The following is a 14,487-nucleotide window of genomic DNA, read 5'->3' as shown; positions in this document are numbered from 1 at the left end:
TAAGTTAGGCTCATTTTACCACCCTGAAGGATGGTAATCCTAACCTTAAAAGGTGCAGGTGTACCATGTATTTTTTTTGCCTTTGGGTTGGCAGTCCGAAATAAACATAGAAATCAAATTTCAAGGCCGAAAAAATTTAATCAATGAAACAGAATTTTACTAATTTTGATATTTTTAGTTTGGTATAGGGTGAGAAAAAATTCGTACATCCGAAATGTTTGTTATCGATACTCCGAGTTCATGGTATCGATAGGAATCAAGAAGCAGTGACGGTAGTTATTTATTACGCGGAGAGTCGAAGTTAACGTTTGTAATAAAAAGTTGAAATACAGTATGGCTAGACTGTCGAATGCTGCAATAACCCTGATCGACTGACATTTTAAGTTTGTCAATTTTCTGAAGATTCGAGCTTCTCGGATTGCAAGAGTCGAGAAGCCGAAAACTAGAAGGCTTTACGTCTCGTTTTACGACGCCCAAAAGACAACCAAAGCCTTGAAGACGTCATTAAGACGTAAGTCTTTCGGACTTCATAAAACGAGACGTAAAACCATCTGGCGACGTCATCCGGACATTTTCTCAGTGTTTGATAGTTGGGGAAGGACAATCTTGGTAGATTAGTGGTCGATCGATTCACGGCCACCACAGAGGATATGAAATACGATAGATAAAGTTACGAGTCAGCTGCGAGGCTGGCTGTCGGAAGCGAGCTTTTATCGAATATGGTAGAGACGCTTCTTCAGTACGCGAAAATGAATCTGGCGGTGCAAAAATTTTTCTGTTTCTTGATCGAAAGGAATTTTGAATTTAGAAGAAATGCAGTAAAACAAATTCTATTCGCAGTTACAAGTCAATTATTTCACGTCGTCTACATTCACATTTGTTCACCACAGCGGATGCTCGAAATTTTTTTTCTCGTCCAGTTAGTGAGGGAGAAGAAGAATTAATGTTGGATAACGGGGGTGCAAGGGAAAGCGGAAATAGAATAGCATTCATCCACTAGTCCGTATATTTTCTTCTCCGAGAAGGCGACGTGTGCAGAAACGTCCCTGGGGAAGAGAGGCGATAAGTGATCCTGGCAACAGAATCAAATCGTCAGATTGCTTGAACCAATCTACGAGACAGTTTCCTCCAATAACTTTCCGCCCAACCGTATTATCGAGCGAGATGTATCTGGTGCTGGCATCTGGGATAAAGTGTCTACAGATACTGATTCACTCTCGCTTGGAATCTTATCTTCTTTTGAGATTGAGTAAAACACGTTTCCTGGTTATTAGTGCGCGTGCATTAAATCACCATTAAAATCAACTTTTCCAGGCGTCATAAAAATTGTGCAACTGTTATAGTTGTCAGTTGACAGCCTATATGCTCCAAGTCAGGTGACCCAAAATTTCGTTAATGAATCGTCATGGGAAGATTATATAATTCCATAAAATACGGACATTATTTGGTACACATATCTCAAATTATGACAAGTAACGTTGAACTATGCAGCTGATATGATAAAGAGAGATTTTTACTTGGTATCCAAGGTCCAAACATCCATAGATGTTGACTTTTCAGCCCATTGCTGGGGACCCTCCTTAGATGTATAATATTTGTTAGAATAACTTACGTCACATATAATCATTTCACAAAACCCCGGACGAAAAATATGATGATTAACAAAACAATGCGATTAAGTTCTGTAAAATGTAAATCTTCTGCGAGAACATTCGAACTTGATCACAAATTGTGGCTTATTTCCTTTCGTCAGAGTTATTCCGTTTCGTAAAATAATCTCAAATAGTAAGGCGAACAAGGGTCAAATAAAAATTAAAAAAGTTAAGAAAATAACGCCCTACCGTGATCTAATTTTTTTCCTCAATATCTTGTATCACGCGACATATACGTCATTATTCATTGCGAAAGTAATTCTTCTAGATTATCATAGCGATAATCAGGACAGTTTAAGTTTTGGCAATATCCCTACTAAATGTCAGGTGTCAGTGAAACTGTTGTACGTAACACACTCGCAAATCGTTAAACGTGTAACAGAATGGGCAGGAATTAAATTGTACACGTACATATGTCTAAATCCATGGCAATAAGAAAAATAACAACGGCCAAAGAACCGGTCGTAGTTATCAGTGCCCTGATCATCGTGAGAGTGAAATGAATTTCTAGATCGACATTCAATACTGTAACACTTTTAACAACTCACACCGGTTATTCGGTATTATTTATTATCGAGGAATTTTTTTTTTCTCTGTCTGATTATTGTGGCACTTCATCATCGTTCAAAGTAAGACCAAGTACGAGCAAAAGTCAGAGTTTTGAAACGGTCCCATTTCTCACAGATAAAGTCAAGGTAACGGTAATTATCCTGATTGGTCTAGACCGCACTGCCCATTCACGAGATCTCAAAGTTGGAGTTAGAACCTACCCATTATTTTGAAACGCTCTAGCGCGTACAGAGAAAGGGTTTATAGATCGAATTTGCCAAAAGGTGTCAGTACACTCTTCTTTCGAGCTTAGATTGTTTAGACGAAATTCTGATGCATGTGTCAGATGGGCCCGAAATAGTAGGTGCAGTAAAAATGAAATACTTCCATATTGTGTAGCGCTAACTTCACGGACATTTTGGTGAACCATATATTATATAGTTTACTCTAGCTGAAGTTAGTCCAACAACGAAAGTCACACGTCAGAAATCTGACTAATTATATCCGTTTATAAGACGGAAGGTGAAACCCCCTTCCGTACCTCAGATTTACTCTTCCAAGATGCATAAATTACATTACACCTTCTGGTGGGGGCTTGTAATGAATTTATTAGTTCAAAGTTCTGCTGAGTAATTCATCATTTTGTATGCATAGATAATGTAATTTGTTAATTGACGGGAGTAATGGTGGAAGAAAATGGAAATTATAAAGATACCAAAACGTATATGAACAGGAAAGTTTTGGTTATAGGTACTATACCGAACTTCTTTGCGCGTTTGTCCAAGCCAATCCAACTGAAATTAATTTCCTGAAGTCTGGTATCAGATTGAATGGTAAAGAATCTTATCTTTAACTAGAAATCAGATGATTTGTTCGTCATCCTGCAGTGAAAGCTTGTTGAGAAAATACTAGTAAACCTTTTCCAACTATTTTTCTTAATCAGTTACCCAGCTATGTCGGTAATTCAATGATTTATTTTGGAAGTACATACAGTTATTTGCGTGCCGTTTTTTTGTGCTGTTTCGAAAAGCTTCTTTACGGATAAGACGATAAAATAACACACCGTGTGTTTTGACGCGGGCTTGGCATGATTATACCGATATTGAAACTCTTGTTTGTCGCCAATCAGTAAACTACAGTGGCTAGGGGGTTGCGTTTGATTAGTTTTAATATCTGTCGGCACGTACAGTGATTAAAACTGTTATCGTCACGTTTCTGTTAATCAGGCACGTGCACCATTCAATATTCATGGTTATAAATCAAACAGACGATCAAAATAATTCTCAAATTGCACGATTTAATATATATTTAAACTATTTTTCCATTGGTCATATTTTTTCAAAATTTTTTGCGCAATTTCCTCAATTTTTAATTTTCAGAGTCAATAAGAGGACAATGCGAGTACGGCTGTCAAATTTAAATAATCAGTTCGATAATTACAAGCAGCATACTAAGATATTTGTTAAAGGTTGCTCATTTGAGAATAAGATTAAAAAGCAATTGCTCGGCTTCAGGAGTTAGGAAAAAATAAACCAGGAAATGTACCTAATTTTTTCACTGTTGTTCTACGATTAAAATTTTTAGAACCGACGAGGAATTGTAAAGGCAAACACAGAACTAATTGTAAGACATAAAGAGTATTTCCAAAGTTCCAGATTATATTTTAATATTCTATGACGTAAACCTATAAAGGTGGTTTCACCTTTTGCCTTTTTATTTTATAATCAAATAGCTTCTCCTAGGAGTCCTATACTTATAATGTGATTTAAATTCACCAGGTATACGTTCGTAGACACAGCGTAAGAACTTGAGTTATAAATCATAGAATCGAAGAAATATTAGCCGAACAGTGACGAGTAAACATTAAAACATTAAAACAAATAAAAATCCCGTGATTATTAGAGAAGAGTTTCTGTCAAGGTGATTGTTAACCATTTGTTAGAAATCTTTCCTTTTCCAGTCGAGAAGTGAGTATGAAATGAGAAAGTAAAGTAATCAAATAATTAAATAGCACTCATTGAAATTTTATTAACGACATAAATAGTGTACAATTTATTTACATATTAAATCGACGCTAATAACGGCATCACGAGACACCCTCGACGCGTAGAACGGGTCGCGATAATCTACCAAGCGTAGTGAGCACCAAGACCCTGGAAGGTGGCGTGGACGACGGGGGCGGCACCGGAGTATCCGTAAGCCGGGGCAACTCCGTAAGCGGCCTTAGCAACGACGGGGGCTGCGGGAGCGTAGCTGTAAGCGGGGGCGGCGTAGGCGGCCTTGGCGACGACGGGGGCAGCGTGAGAGTAAGAGTAGACCGGGGCCGGGGCGGCGTAAGCGGTCTTAGCCACTACCGGGGTAGAGATCGAGCTGTAAGATACCGACGGAGCGGACGAGTAAGCGGGCGCGGCGTGAGCGTAGCCGTAAGCTGGCGCGGAGTGAGCGTAGCCGTAAGCCGGGGCTGCGTGAGCCGAGTAAGCGACGGCCGGAGCGGCGTGAGCCGAGTAAGAGACGGCCGGAGCGGCGTGAGCCGAGTAAGAGATGGCCGGAGCGGCGTGAGCGGCGTAGGCGAGAGCCGGAGCGGCGTGAGCGGAGTAGGAGACGACCGGAGCGGCGTGAGCGGCGTAGGAGAGAGCTGGAGCGACGGCGTGGCTGTAGAGGGCGTCGTTGGTGACACGGCTGTTGCTCACGCGGACGCTGGAGTGGGGAGAGTCGACTGACTTGCTGAAGGATGAGACGACGTTCTGTCCGGCGTAGCCCTTGTGGGTCGACTCTTGGGTGTATCCCACGCTGCCGTGGTCACCGGTTGCGGTGGCGATGTCGTAAGCCGCTGGACCACCGGCGTGAGCGACGGCGAGGAGGGCGGAGAGGGCGATAAGCTGGTGATAATTCAAAGTTGGAGAATTTAGAGAGGTGAGTTAATTCATCGTTGGTACGCAAGAAGAGCGGGAAACCCGAATTCGGGATCGAGGAGACAGGAATTACGAATTTACGTGGGGTGTGAAGATAGTTTGGGATTTATTTGAAACTCGAGATTAACGGAAATAAAGTTGATTTAACCTCAAATGATCCGAGACACGAAATATATGCAAATTTAACCTCTCGCATTCTAATTGATTTGTTAGGTTTTCTTTACGACATATTGTATTGCTTGTTATAAGGAAAATTCAAACCGATTCCGTTGTTTGATTCATCCTCAAAAAATTACCACACGGAGAAGTGAGAGACGAATATATTCGAGAATTATCGCGAAGACGATTGAAGATGATTTGCGGTACGAAACCACTGCAAAATATCAAAAAAAAAAAAAAACTCTGATTTGATAAAAAAATAATAAAATTTGCATCGAGAGTAAGACTGCAGTTATTGTATTGTATTCACTGATCTGATTAAAAGAGAGAAAAAAAAAAACAAAATTACTGACCAAAAAGTTGAGCAATTTCTATACTTAACCGAGAGATATTCATTTTGAGAAATTAACGTTTTTCAATCAAGTCCGGATATTCTGGATTGAATAATCGTTTTGTCTTTAATAAAGCGTGAGTTTTACACGGGAAGTGACTAATCAGGTGCTGGATGTAATTTCCGCTCGTGTATCCTCCGTGTAGATTCTGGTAAGCCTACTCACCTTGAATGCCATGATGCTGGTTGTTGGTTTTCGAGAGCTGGTTCAGATCTGGCTTAGGATTAATTTGGCACGGGCTTATATACAATTTGCTCTGAGTGAGGTTTCCTCCGAGCACGGGCAGATTTCGAACCCCCTCCCCTTAATTCTCCTCCCCATCGCGTTGCTTCGCCATAGGGTACCAACACCAACATCAACAGCGGCAGCGGCAGCGGCAGCAGATCGCCGGCAATCGCGTTTGACACATATAATATATTCGGTAACGTGCCAGACAGAGACAATGAGGCACGAGATCATTGTGGACCAGATGGATATAACGCGTTTTCGAGGCGTGGTCCAGGTCCGGGCCTCGCGGATTTACAATCTCTTGTATCTGGAACGGTCGACACTTATTAGGAAGGCCACGCGGTGATCTCTTGCACCATGCCGCAACTTGCGCTCTCTCGCTCTCTTTGTGTTCCTTTTATTTTATCCATTATACACGCGCTTGGCCCTGGGTGACAAATTTCCTTTACCTTCGTGCAGGGGTAAGGATATTCCTTGTTCAAGTAAACGCACACTGCACCACCTAACTGTAAAGGACGTGCAAGTTTGAATCGACATTCTTATTAATTTTTTTTTCGCGATTTTACGAACGTTTGCGTATCAACGAATGAATGCGAATTAAATTCCAACAGTCAAAACTATGACGCAAATCTTGTACAGAATAGTCTGATAAGCTATTCAAACACGAATCAAAGGTAACAGAAGAACTTCGTGTACGAAATTCTGCATGCAAATAATTACTATATTTTGGTGTAAGATTTTTTTTTACAACAATACTGATCAGTGCATGGAAGTTAAGGGTGACATTTATTTACAATCTTAATTCATGGATTACAATTACTTGCGATCAATTTCGTCAGTCTAATTGATTTTTCTCAGTATTTGTGTTACGGGACTTACGTTGGATTAATTCCAAGTCCAACGATGTTATCTGGATAAATTACATCACGAAAATCGAATTCATATGAGTATCGGATTGGTATAATTCGATCTGAATTATCGGTCACTAAAGAAAAATATTATACACACGTTTTACTTAATTCCGCAAAACTTGGCAGTTTCACAAGTACTTTTTCATCGTTAAAGGGATTGGATAGTTTAGATGAGTCGTACACTTTGATGTACGTAATGTTTGTAACGAGTTGGAACCCAGGTAGTCGTCCATTATATTCAGAAGATCCAGATTGAACGTTAATTATTCTCAGGTTGTGAGTACAATTAACGAATTATTTACCAAGCAAATCCTCCCTCCGTCCCTCTCGCACCCCGTAATCTACTTCCACCTCTCTTCGACACAAAGGGATTCTCCTCGGAGCACGTTAGAATAATTCTAATCAAAGCCAGCCTTGCTCTAACAAGAAATGCTGAATCATCCGTAGCTTCATAGCTCACCGTTCCTTCAAGTTTTGTGTTCTTATTTCAGTTCGATTCAACGTTCACAGTCACGTACAGTAGCGAATGTTACGTTGGTACAGCGTAATTGATTTATTCATTTCCTCTCGCCAGTGTGTGTGTGTGTGTGTGTGTGAATGTATAGATGTGTAACGTAATATTTGCGAAGGTGGAAATACATCGCTTCCTTTGCTCTCTCAGATACCTGCTACAGGAAATGAATGAACGCCTTTATATTCACGCGTGCATATTTATCGTATTATTCATGCATCTTCGGTTAAATTTTATTTTCACTCGTACATTCAGACTTCATCGCATAATAATAAAAGACACGCCCGTGTCGCCTTATTTACTTCTCTGTATCTTTTGTAAATGTGCGCAACTCACTTGTGACACTCTTCAGGGAGTCCGAGACTTTCCTGACCGTGGTTCGAGATAAATTCAACCTCTGTTTAATGTGTAAATTGAATTTTTTTTTCAATTTCATACGGTAAAATTGAAATAGGTTAGACGGTAAATTAGGTCATGATAAAATCAACAATTTTTTTATAATTTACTCGGCAAAGTATCTGTACAACTCCAGAGAGTTTTCACAGACGTATTTTTTTTTCTTTTACAGTTTCTATTATAATACGTACTTTGAAGCTGTTTCACTAAAATTTTCACTAGGCTAGCCGACGTAATTATTCAAACAGCAGTCAAGTCCTGTTCAATTTTTGGCTACTTTGTCATTTGACCTCGGATATTATTCACCTTTTTCCAAAAATACGGAAAATTGCAATTGACGTTTTCACTCCACTTGGCTTTTCTTAAATTATTCGCGTAATTGAATAGAAGCATGCGTCCAGAAAAAATATCAAAATGTGTGGAGGAATGACATTCCCACTCTAATATCATTCACAACTGTTTCCTTTTCATTTTGAGATATCGCGATGCTGATAATGATCCTGATATTTTGCGATCAATTCGTGCAAAAAAAAAACAAACTATTTTTCGAATGATTTGAAATTTGTATTTCTTGAGTGATTTCCAATAAAAATTCAGCAAATTCGTTGATAAAATGAACGACGGTCGAACTTGTTTAATTCGATGAATAATAAAGATACAAGAGTATGAATCTAAATTTCGACTTCAATTGTCTCACTGCTGTTCATTTCTCTCTTCTCTTGCTGTCGCTCGGGTCAATCGTCTGGGTGAAAAGGGTAACTTGCCCTGCAATTTTGAGGAGGGAAAACCGAGGGACCTTTCACGACAAATGATTATAGGTAGAGTCGTTGGGTTAGTATCGTTATGCAAAGCAGAGGTAGGATAACAATTAGAGTCGAGAACTGGTCAGTGCTTTGTGTGTGGTGAAAATAAACAGGCATGCGGCTTTCCCACGCTGCGAGTTATACTTCGAATTCCACGAGTCGACGGAAATTAAATCACCTGTATTAAACTGCGAGACGGAAATCTTCCTCTTTATTGACGCGAGCAGTTCTTGAATTTTCCTGCAACTATTTTACAGCGTCTCGTAAAGCTTTTCCAGAAGAAAAAGAGAAAAATTCTGATATTTTCGGATATTTAAACGGGTACAACATTTAACAAGTACAACAGCTGTACGTTGTGCTAATGTAATTGAAAAGTTGAGAAGCTAATTTTCGGTTAAACATAAAATAAAAATAAGCCTGCTACAATTCGGTGTCAAAGTCATTTCAAGTTGGCAAAATTAAAAGTTCAACAATAACAACGAACAAATTATAAGTTTGAAAACAGTAACAACATTTTGTAAAAATGTATTTTGAAGTAAGTGATTATTATCGATACAATAAATTACCGCTGCGTTTACGAATGAATTGAAAAATTTACTTTCGCCACTTTTTTGAATAACGTCAGATTTCAATACGGACATAATGGTCACTGACGTATGATCGGTGCAGCGTAATTTTAAACGAAACGTCATCGTCAATTTGCCTCGGGGGTGCGAATTCTCTGATGCAACAACAACGCGGAAAGGGAAAAGAAACGCGCTTGAATAATCGAGTGATCGCGGTAAAACCGGCTCCCTCATTAGTCCGCCGAGAGAAAGGATCTGTCGAATCACCCAATATTAGATCTACGCGAAAAAAATTATTAGCAACGTGCCAAGGTTATATAATTCATCGGAGTAAAAAATTGCATCGAATGGAGCACGACAGTGAAATGATGGACTTTGGCGATCACGGTTGAAGTTTAAGTGAAATCCGATTACCTTTGAAGTGATATCCAAGCGAGCTTTATATTTCGAGTTTAAAACGTTTCATGTTTTAAATATTCCTGTAAGGATATCGCGTTAAGAGCATCAAATATTCGAGAATCCTTTGCGGATTATTCCGATCTAAAAAAACCTACTTACATAACATTTAACGGTACTATAAAAAAATGTATAATTTAATATTTGAGCAGCGCGAGTATTTGAGGAGTGACACCGCTGTAAAATTCTTTTTTTCATGGAAGAAAAAGTAATGAAAAAGGAATATCTAAGAAAGTTATTAGGCATAAATATTTAAGTACAATATAACAACTTATTCTCGACAAATATTAAAATATTGCGACACCGGAGTCATTCTCGCGAGACACGTTGAATTCTGCTGTACGCGGTTTAATTGTTGGAAACTTGAATCTGGAAAAAAAAATACTCAATCTACATGTTCATAGCTAGTGAAATGCGTAGGGGATTTTAAAAATATTGATTTTGATGTGTGATTTCAGCTTATCTAAATAAAAGTCGTTCAATATTCGATGAAGAAACGGGAAATTATTTGTCAATAAATAACGTTTAAATTAACTTATCGAAAAACACCTAGGCGTGTCGCTTCTGTGAGAGACATCGTCGCACTGTAAAATATATTGAGATTCCTCGACTTGCCTTCATCCTCTGCGATATCAGGTATACACGATCTACACTCTATAGTACATCGTCTACTCAACTTCGTCGAAGTTATTGGAAATTGAAAGCGCTCAACTTGAGTGTGTAATTCCGCCTGAACTCGAGTCGGCGATCTTCGATACGAAGGACAGGGTGTGACGGGGTTGAGGTGTAATATAAGAACCCATAATTGGTTATAGGAAAACATATTACCACAGTCAATATTGAACAACGATACGCAAGCTCGTGCTAATATTTCTCGGGATAAACGCTGTCTTTGCGTTTAAACTTTGACTGTAAACGACGAGATGATAATTCCATTACAAAAACGTGGTTGCAGTTTTTTTTTTTCTCAATTTTGGAGAATAATAAGGAAAATAAGATTTGTTTGATTAAAATCAAGTCGAGGTGTAAAAATTATTGCAACGACTTGTTGCCAAATCCTTAAATATTGAATAATTGTATAAAATGAATGGACGAGTGGTAAAAAGTTTGTGTACGAATTGAACGAAAAGATAAATGCTCTTTTCGAAGCAACGTTCGGCAACAGAGATTAGTCTGTAAGTCATTTTACTTTACGATGCGATTATCGTGCGGGATGAATGATGGACTGATAAATACAACGACGGATAAAATATCGTTCTGTCTCGTGCCACGTCATGATCACAATCGTACGCACGTCACGCCCGATTCGTGAGTATTGAAGATCTCGTGCCCGTGTAACCACGTCTAAAGTAACACTTGGTGCGCGAACGGAGAAAGTCTGTCCTTGACTTAATATCAGCGAAAAGGTCCGCGAGTCTTGTTTTAATGTTACGTCTTTTCACCGTAGGCCGCAGCTATAATATTGTCGGACGAAATGAAATTGAATAAATTATCAACGTTTCTCATGAATTATGTATAACAGCAGCTCAGCGGTTGACGGATAGTCCGATTGATTGGACATGCGTGTACAAAAGATATAATTTTATTTCGGGTTTCGTACGACGTAATTATGCGTGGCTAAACGCATGAGAAAAAAACTTGGTTTATCTCCTGTATTTTGTCATTATTAATTTTTTCTCTCAAATTCAGGTGATTCGTGCATACATGCATGATGCAGAAAATCGCTGTTTCGACAAGTGGAAGGAAATTCGAACAACGAAACCAGGTTTTTTTTTATTCAGAGAAAATTTTTCCAACGATAAATTGGGAATAGACTCCGAAGGTTAATTTTTATTCCCTTAGATCGACTTTATTGGCTGAGGATTTTTAATTGATTTTTAAAAAAATGCTAACTGATCGTTCGGCAAATAACGATGAATAAAAGTATGAACGAATGATAGAAATTTAGAAATCCTAGGTTTGCAAAAGAAATTGAGAGCCAGTCAACGTTTCAACAAACTGAGTTTTCGGTATTTCTTTTTAATGTGTTAAAAAAATTAATCTAAAACGGGGATTTTCACGTTACTTTAAAATTATCAAGATTACGATTACTCCAAGTCTAGTTAGATGACAATGCGACACTCCTATTTTTTCTCTCCGTAATAATTCTCAAGCGGATGGATACCGTATCGAAATACGATCAGCGTATTTCGCCACAAGTATACAGCCGCAGGGAGCGACGTTTGCCTAATCATAAATCATAATTCCGCATTGCAAAACTCGACTTAATATACCGTTTCCCTTATACTATTCTCATAACAATTATAACAATTATAATTCCAAATAACAAAGCTGCCATTTCTACTATTTTTATTCATTTCATGTTTATCCTCGTGCTTAAATTTTTTTTTTTTTCGATCTAATCCGAGCATAAAAAATTCACACAAACTTTATAATCATTTTTAATCATTCCTCGCATCATTATTCGCACACTTTACGGTACGGTACCCTTTCACTTACAGAGTACGCACACATCGTCGATTCGTGTACACAATACTCAACAGTTTCGCCACTGCAACTTGTACACTTCACAGCGAGCAAATATTGATAATACATGTATCGGTTATTAATAAATATACGGGATCGTTTGTAATAATATAATACCGAATAAATAATCCGGCATCGATATTGACTGCGGCTGAATCAATTTCTCAGCCTAAGCGATTATGAGAATACACGAGTGTCCATCTGTACTATACAGGTGCTTGAATAAATTATCGGTTATTTTCTAGGCTCGTATGCTAAACTTATTTCACGACGAACAAGATCATAGAAAATGTTACGATTTTTATTCATGGATTATTATATTATTATACGAGACAAAATATACGTTCTCAAATATTTTGCAGCATATGCGTCGTATACAGATTGATGATAGTTATTCGGTATTTGATAATTAGTAATCGTAGTTGGAGAGATGAAAGTAATGATGTATTACCGACGTTTTTGAAAGTGGTTATTAATTTCCCTGATTTCCCGCTCAAGGTGGACAATTTTGTTACCAGTTCATTTGAATCTGCACATTCAGTCGTTTTTTTTTTATTTTTTTTTATTATTAATAAATAGCATGGTATATTCCTGCAGCGCAAACATCGAGAGATAACGTTACTCATTTATTTGCTTTAATTGTTCCAAGTAAATAAATTGCTCGGAAATGAATGCAGATTTCGATTAACCGTCGAATCTATGTTCGATGTACGTTCTGCACTTTTGTTCGATTCAAATAAATTGTACAGGCGGTTGTATTAAATATATCAAGATGAATGTTTGAAAATAAGTTCTCTTTTAGTTATCTTCGATTTTTATACGTTTGATGAGACTGTACCGTCAGATTAATACCTACTTTGAAAGTTTCCAATATCAGCGATGAAGTTGGTGCAAAACTGGGTCGGAGGCCTCTTAAATTATTCCTGTAACAAGAGTGCGAATAATAGAGGCGTAGGAAGTGATTTTCGAACACGAGAGAGAAACGGCGGAGAGGAAAGACTTGAATTGCAAATTATTTGTTGCACAAGGAAAGTGGATTTGGATGACGATGAACCGATGAGTGAGTAAAATCGAGGAGTAATGGTATTGACAATGGTGCCACAATACGATTTGAGGCAATTCTCACGGCCGTATTGTAGGCTTAAATTCAGGTCATTTCGCGTCTTGTGTGGAACGATACAATCGAAAATTTGTATCACATGACATGCGTGCTAAGTACGCATTGATACGCGTAGTATTTAATACCTATATACGTTATTCAATATTCAGATAATTGTCTGCAGAATGGATTATATTATGCACTAGATGTTGTACGTATACTATGTCATACACCCAAGACACCAAAGACAGCGATAAGATAGTTTGCGGCCGGATGGAAAAAAAAAAGTAGTAAACGAATAAAAAAAAAACGAGGTATTAGAACACTGAGAAATAAATCGGCAAAATAAAATACATCGTGAGTTTCTCAGGTTCCAAAGTTAGCCTTGCGAAATATCGGTAGGTATAGGTGATTATCCGAGAACCGATCCCTGTACATATAACCTATGATCCAAAGTCTGCAGTCTGAATATTATCCCAGACTGTAAAAAATATCGAATTTAAATGTGGTTCGGTAAAGATGTCGGAAATTTTCAATGATTTTAGGTATTCGGTATCTGAGGCGAATCAAACATTCATTATTCGAAATGTAATCGAAAAATGAGTCGAAATATTCCACGTCAGAATAAATGAAATCTCGCAATTAGCATTGTGAGCGGAATTATTTCGTGATTGATGAAAACTATTATCTCTTTTACAATTATGCGTAATTTGCAGTGATACGTAATTATTATGCATATCAAGAGTAAATAATTATAAAATTGATTATACATATTATTGGTTTCGCATGAGGGGTAATCAAAGAAAAGAAAATGTTGAAACAGAAGAAATTAATTGAACAGAAATTAAAAAATTAATCCGAATACAAACGCGTATGTAAATGAAATTGAAATATGACAAATTGATCATTGTTTAAAGTATACGTAAAGGTTGGAAATACTTATTAGTAAATTATTTATTATACAGTGTAATCGACGAAGAACCGAGAAAATGGAAAACTAAGTTCATATAAGTCATTTCAAATGAGAGCCGTATTTTTCAAGCACTAAGAAAATAAATAAAGATATTGAAAAAAGGAAGAAATTTAAATGAATAATGAAGAGATAGTTGTACAAATTTTGTAAACTAATTATTATGTGAGAATTTCGCTATGTAGAATGTATAAGATGATGTTGATAACAAGATGTTATTGAAGAATAAAAATAAATCTGAGTTGCTATTAAATTTGTAAATTTCCGAATAAAATTGTCCTTCGTAGAGTGAAATAAATCAAATCCATTAGATTTTTGACTATTTTCAAGCGAATTCAAATTGAGCATGCAGAATAA

General features: G+C 37.6%; 1 protein-coding gene across 1 annotated transcript; it reads right to left on the bottom strand.

Moving 5' to 3' along the window:
• Positions 1-4,204: 4,204 nt before the first annotated feature.
• Positions 4,205-5,956, bottom strand: LOC107218022 (cuticle protein 16.5). Its single transcript, XM_015655764.2, has 2 exons — positions 5,830-5,956; positions 4,205-5,080 (listed from the first exon to the last, which is right to left on the bottom strand). The coding sequence occupies exons 1-2, from the start codon at positions 5,839-5,841 to the stop codon at positions 4,328-4,330; spliced, it is 765 nt and encodes a 254-aa protein (XP_015511250.2). The 5' UTR covers positions 5,842-5,956; the 3' UTR covers positions 4,205-4,327.
• Positions 5,957-14,487: the final 8,531 nt, after the last annotated feature.

The sequence above is a fragment of the Neodiprion lecontei genome, chromosome 5 (assembly GCF_021901455.1).
Source record: "Neodiprion lecontei isolate iyNeoLeco1 chromosome 5, iyNeoLeco1.1, whole genome shotgun sequence".
Taxonomy (NCBI): Eukaryota; Metazoa; Arthropoda; class Insecta; order Hymenoptera; family Diprionidae; genus Neodiprion; species Neodiprion lecontei.
Note: the sequence above shows the minus strand (reverse complement) of the source record. Positions and strands in the feature narration are given on the sequence as shown.